At 43.4% G+C, this 6,490-nt stretch overlaps 1 protein-coding gene across 2 annotated transcripts; it reads left to right on the top strand.

Annotated features, from left to right (window-relative positions):
- The first annotated feature begins 322 nt into the window (after positions 1 to 322).
- Positions 323 to 783, top strand: LOC119803056 (40S ribosomal protein S19-like). 2 transcript variants are annotated; one of them, XM_038314277.1, is made up of 2 exons: positions 323 to 524; positions 671 to 783. In XM_038314277.1, exons 1-2 carry the CDS (start codon positions 323 to 325, stop codon positions 781 to 783), a joined length of 315 nt encoding a protein of 104 aa, XP_038170205.1. The 2 variants fall into 2 exon arrangements, with proteins under 2 accessions (XP_038170205.1, XP_038170204.1); XM_038314276.1 differs by having other exon boundaries at positions 323 to 763.
- Positions 784 to 6,490: the final 5,707 nt, after the last annotated feature.

Genomic DNA, 6,490 nt, shown 5'->3' with positions numbered 1-6,490 from the left:
CAGGATAGCCAAAACAATCCTATACAATAAACGAAATTCCAGAGGCACTACCATCCCTGACATCAAACTCTATTACAGAGCTACAGTAATGAAAACAGCTTGGGGTTGGCATAAAAACAGAGACGTTGACCAATTGAATCAAATTGAAGACCCAGATATTAATCCACACACCTATGAACACCTGATTTTTGACAAAGGAGCTAAAAGTATACAATGGAAGAAAGAAAACATCTTCAACAAATGGTGCTGGCATAACAGGATGTCAACCTGTAGAAGAATGAAAATAGGCCCTTTCCCCTGGCTAGCAGCGTGGAGGCGCAGGATGCTTGGAGTTACTGTAAAAGACGTTAACCAGCAGGAGTTCGTCAGAGCTCTGGCAGCCTTCCTCAAAAAGTCCGGGAAGCTGAAAGTCCCCAAATGGGTGGACACAGTCAAGCTGGCCAAACATAAAGAGCTTGCCCCCTTTGATGAGAACTGGTTCTACACACGAGCTGCTTCTACAGCACGGCACCTATGCCTGCGTGGTGGTGTTGCTGGGGTTGGCTCCGTAATCAAGATCTATGGAGGACGGCAGAGAAACAGTGTCGGGCCCAGCCACTTCAGCAGAGGCTCCAGGAGTGTGGCCCGCTGCGTTCTCCAAGCCCTGGAGGGACTGAAAATGGTGGAAAAGGACCAAGATGGGGGCCGCAAGCTAACACCTCAGGGACAGAGAGATCTGGACAGGATTACCCGACAGGTGGCAGCTGCCAACAAGAAGCATTAGAACAAAGGATGCTGGGTTAATAAATTTTCTCATTCATAATCCTAAACAAAAAAAAAGAATGAAAATAGATCTGTATCTATCACCATGCACAAAACTCAAGTCCAAATGGATTAAAGACCTCAATATAAATCTGACCACACTGGATCTGATAGAAGAGAAAGTGGGAAGTAGCCTGCAATGCATAGGTACAGGAGACCACTTCCTACATATAACCCCGGTAGCACAGACAATAAGAGCAACAGTGAATAAATGGGACCTCCTCAAACTGAGAAGCTTCTGTAAAGCAAAGGACATAGTCAATAAGACAAAAAGGCAGCTTATTTAATGGGAGAAGATCTTCATCAAACCCACATCAGACAAAAGACTGATCTCCAAAATATACAAAGAACTCAACAAACTAGACATTAAAATTCTAAATAACCCAATTTAAAAATGGGGTACTGAACTAAACAAAGAATTCTCAACAAAAGAAATTCAAATGGCCAAAAGATACTTAAGGACATGTTCAGCTTCCTTAGCTATCAGGGAAATGCAAATCAAAACAACTTTAAGATACCATCTTACACCTATCAGAATGGCTAAAATCAAAAACACTAATGCTAGCCTATGCTAGAGAGAATGTGGAGAAAGGGGAACACTCATCCATTGTTGGTGGGAATGCAAACTTGTGCAACCACTTTGGAAATCAGTGTGGTGGTTTCTCAAAAAATTGGGAGTCAACCTACCTCAGGATCCAGCAATACCACTCTTTGGAATATACCCAAGAGATACCCAATCATACTACAAAAGCATTTGTTAACTATGTTCATAGTAGCATTATTTGTAATAGCCAGAACCTGGAATCAACCTAGCTGCTCCTCATCGGAAGAATGGATAAAGAAAATGTGGCACATATACACATTAGAGTACTACTCGGTGGAAAAAAAACAAAAAAAAACAAACAGAACAAAAAACAATGACATCTTGAATTTTGCATGCAAATGGATGGAAGTAGAAAACACTATCCTGAGTGAGAGATAACCCAGACCCAAAAATGTGAATATGGTATGTACTCACTCATTAGTGGATTCTAGCAATAAAGAAAGGACATTGAGCCTATAGTTCATGATCATAGAGAAGCTAAGTAATAAAGTGAAATAAAAACATATATAGATTCTCCTGGAAATTGGAAGCAGACAAGATCACCTGGCAAAAGTTGGGAGCATGGGGGTGGGGGCTAGAGGGAAGGGAAGCAGGGGAGGGAGAGAGGAAAAGTGGAGGGTTGGGAAGAGCTTGGGGGAGTGGGATGGTTGAGATGGAGGAAGGACAGATATGGGAGCAGGGAAGGAGATATCTTAATTGAGGGAGCCATTTTGGGGTTGGCAAGAGGTTTGGCTCTGGAGGGGTTCCCAGGAGTCCACAGGGATGACCCCAGCTAGGACCCTGAACAGTGGAGAAGAGGGTGCCTGAACTGGCCTTGTCCCGTAGTCACACTGATGATTATCTTGAATATCACCATAGAACCTTCGTCCAGCAACAGATGGAGACAGAGACAGAGATCCACATCAGAGCACTGGACTGAGCTCCCAAGGTCCAGTTTAAGAGCGGAAGGGGTGAGAATATGAGCACAGAAGTCAGAACCACAAGGGGTTCACCCACTGAGACAGTGTGCCTGAGCTAATAGCTCACCAACTCCAGCTGGACTGGGAATGAACGAGCATGGGATCAAACTGTTCCCTCTGAATGTGGTTGACAGTTGGGGCAGACTGAGGGTCAATGACAAAGGCACTGGGATTTGTCTCTACTGCATGTACTGACTTTTTGGGATCCTATTCTCTTTGGATGCATACCTTGCTCAGCCTGGATGTATTGGGGAGGGCCTTGGACTTCCCACGGGGCAAGATGCCTTGCCCTCTCTTAGGACTGGAGGGGGTGAGGAAGGAGGGTTGTGGGGGAAGAGGAGGGAAGCGGGAGGAGGGGAGGAAGTGGGGATTTTGATTGGTATTATTTTTATTTTTTTTTATTTTTTTTCTCATGGTTTATTTTTTTTTATATTTAAAAATTTCCATCTCCTTCCCTCCTCCTCCCGCCTCCCTCCGCTCCTCCTCCCCGTTCCCTCCCCTCCTTCTCCCCCTTCCCTCCCCTTCCCTCCACCCATACCTCCCCTCTCTCCCTCTCAAGGCCAAGGAGCCATCAGGGTTCCCCACTCTATGCTAAGTCCAAGGTCCTCCCAACTCCCCCCAGGTCCAGGAAGGTGATCAACCAAGCTGAGAAGGCTCCCACAGAGCCCGTCCATGCAGAAGAATCAGAGCCCAGCGCCATTGTCCTTTGCTTCTCAGTCAGCCCCCGCTGTTGGCCACATTCAGAGAGACGGGTTTGGTCGCATGATCCATCAGTCCCATTCCAACTGGAGTTAGTGAACTCCCTTTAGTTCTGTCCCACCGTCTCCATGAGTGAACGCACCCCTCACGTTCCTGACTTTCTCCCTCATGTTCTCGCTCCTTCTGCTCCTCATCAGGACCTTGGGAGCTCAGTCCAGTGCTCCAATGTGGGGCTCAGTCACCTTCCCCATCTGTCGCCAGCTGGAGGTTCCCTCACAGTCCTGACTTTCTTTCTCATGTTCTCTCTCCTTCTGCTCCTCATCAGGACCTTGGGAGCTCAGTCCAGTGCTCCAATGTGGGGCTCTGTCATTTTCTTCATCTATCGTCAGGTGGAGGTTCTATGGTGATATGCAAGAAATTCATCAGTATGGCTATAGGAACTGGCCTTTTCAGGCTCTCTCTCCTCAGCTGCCCAAGGAACTAACTGAGGGGGTCTCCCTGGAAATCTGGGAACCCCTCTAGGGTCAAGTCTCTTGACAACCCTCAGGTAGCTCCTTAAATTAAGATATATGCTTCCCTGCTCCCATATCCACCCTTCCTATATCCCAAGCACCCCATTCCTCCGAACTCCCCCCATTCTCCCCTTCACACTTTTCTCTCCCCATCTTCCCTTGGCCCAGTCTCCCCCAACCCTCAAGTTCCCAATTTTGCCTGGTGATCGTGTCTACTTCCAATATCCAGGAGGATTACTATATCTTTTTTTGGGAGTTCACCTTCTTATTTTCTTCTCAAGGTTCCCAAATTTATAGGCTCGATGTCCTTTAATTATGGCTAGAAACCGAATATGAGTGAGTACATCCCATGTTCATCTTTTTGGGTCTGGGTTACCTCACTCAGAATAGTGTTTTCTATTTCCATCCATTTGCCTGCAAAATTCAAGATGTCATTGTTTTTTACCGCTGAGTAGTATTCTAGCATGTATATATTCCACAGTTTCTTCATCCATTCTTCCACTGAAGGGCATCTAGGTTGTTTCCAGGTTCTGGCTATTACAAATAATGCTGCTATGAACATAGATGAGCATATGCTTTTGTTGTATGATTGGGCATCTCCTGGGTAGATTCCCAATAGTGGAATTGCTGGGTCCTGGGGTAGGTTGATCCCGAATTTCCTGAGAAACCGCCACACTGCTTTCCAAAGTGGTTGCACAAGTGTGCATTCCCACCAGCAATGGATGAGTGTACCCCTTACCCCACAACCTCTCCAGCAAAGGTTATTATTGGTGTTTTGGATTTTAGCCAATCTGACAGGTGTAAGATAATATCTCAAAGTTGTCTTGATTTGCATTTCCCTGATAGCTAGGGAGGTTGAGCATGACCTTAAGTGTCTTTTGGCCATTCGAACTTCTTCTGTTGAGAATTCTCTGTTCAGTTCAGCGCCCCATTTTTTAATTGGGTTAATTGGCATTTTACCGTCTAGTCTCTTGAGTTCCTTATATATTTTAGAGATCAGACCTTTGTCAGTTGCAGGGTTGGTGAAGATCTTTTCCCAGTCAGTAGGCTGCCTTTGTGTCTTAGTGACAATGTCCTTTGCTTTACAGAAGCTGCTCAACTTCAGGAGGTCCCATTTATTCAATGTTGCCCTTAATGTCTGTGCAGCTGGGGTTATGCGCAGGAAACGGTTCCCTGTGCCCATTTGTTGTAGAGTACTTCCCACTTTCTCCTCTATCAAGCTCAATGTGTTCAGATTAATATTGAGGTCTTTAATCCATTTGGACTTGAGTTTTGTGCATGGTGATAGATATGGATCTACTTTCATTCTTCTACAGGTTGACATCCAGTTATGCCAGCACCATTTGTTGAAGATGCCCTCTTTCTTCCATTGTGTACTTTTGGCACCTTTATCAAAAATCAGGTGTTCGTAGGTTTGTGGTTTAAGATCCGGGTCTTCTATACGATTCCATTGATCAACTTCTCTGTTTTTATGCCAATACCAAGCTGTTTTCAATACTGTAGCTTTGTAATAGAGTTTGAAGTCAGGGATGGTAATGCCTCCAGAAGTACCTTTATTGTATAAGATTTTTTTGGCTATCCTGGGTTTCTTGTTTTTTCATATAAAGTTGATTATTGTCCTCTCAATCTCTGTGAAGAATTTTAATGGGACCTTGATTGGGATTGCATTGAATCTATAGATTGCTTTTGGTAGAATTGCCATTTTTACTATGTTGATCCTCCCAATCCACGAGCAGGGGAGATCCTTCCATTTTCTGGTATCCTCTTCAATTTCTTTCTTCAAAGACTTCAAGTTCTTGTCAAATAAATCCTTCACTTCCTTGGTTAGAGATACTCCCATATATCTTATGCTATTTGTGGCTATTGTGAAAGGTGATACTTCTCTGATTTCACTCTCTGCTTCCTTATCCTTTGTGTATAGGAGGGTGACTGATTTTTTGGAGTTGATCTTGTAACCTGCCACGTTACTGAAGGAGTTTATCAGCTGTAGGAGTTCTTTGGTGGAGTTTTTGGGGTCGCTTATGTATACTATCATATCATCTGCAAATAATGAAAGTTTAACTTCTTCCTTTCCAAATTGAATCCCCTTGATTCCCTTGTTGTCTTATTGCTATTGCTAGAACTTCAAGCACTATATTGAAGAGATAAGGAGAGAGTGGACAGCCTTGTCGTGTTCCTGAATTTAGTGGGATAGCCTTGAGTTTCTCTCCATTTAATTTGATGTTAGCTGTCGGCTTGCTGTAAATAGCTTTTATTATATTTAGGAATGACCCTTGTATCCCTAATCTCTCCAAAACTTTTATCATAAAAGGGTGCTGAATTTTGTCAAATGCTTTTTCAGCATCTAATGAGATGACCATATGGTTTTTTTCCTTCAGTTTATTTATATGATGGATTACATTGATAGATTTTCATATGTTGAACCAGCCCTGCATCTCTGGGATGAAGCCTACTTGATCATAGTGGATAATTTTTCTAATGTGTTCTTGGATTCTGTTTGCTAGTATTTTATTGAGAATTTTTGCGTCAATGTTCATGAGTGAGATTGGCCTGTAATTCTCTTTCTTGGTTGAGTCTTTGTGTGGTTTAGGTATCAGGGTAACTGTAGCTTCATAGAAGGAATTTGGCAGTGACTCTTGTGTTTCTATATTATGAAATACCTTAAGGAGTATAGGTATTAGGTCTTCTTGGAAGTTCTGGTAGAATTCCGCATTGAAACCATCTGGTCCTGGGCTCTTTTTGGTAGGGAGGTTTCTGATAACAGTTTCTAATTCTTCGCGACTAACAGGACAATTTAGAGCATTTACCTCGTCCTGGTTTAACTTTGGTATATGGTATTTATCTAAAAAACTGTCCATTTCTTTTACATTTTCCAATTTTGTGGCATACAGGCTTTTGTAGTAAGATCTAATGAT

The sequence above is a fragment of the Arvicola amphibius genome, chromosome 12 (assembly GCF_903992535.2).
Source record: "Arvicola amphibius chromosome 12, mArvAmp1.2, whole genome shotgun sequence".
NCBI lineage: Eukaryota > Metazoa > Chordata > Mammalia > Rodentia > Cricetidae > Arvicola > Arvicola amphibius.
This window is presented reverse-complemented; position numbering and strand designations above follow the sequence as displayed.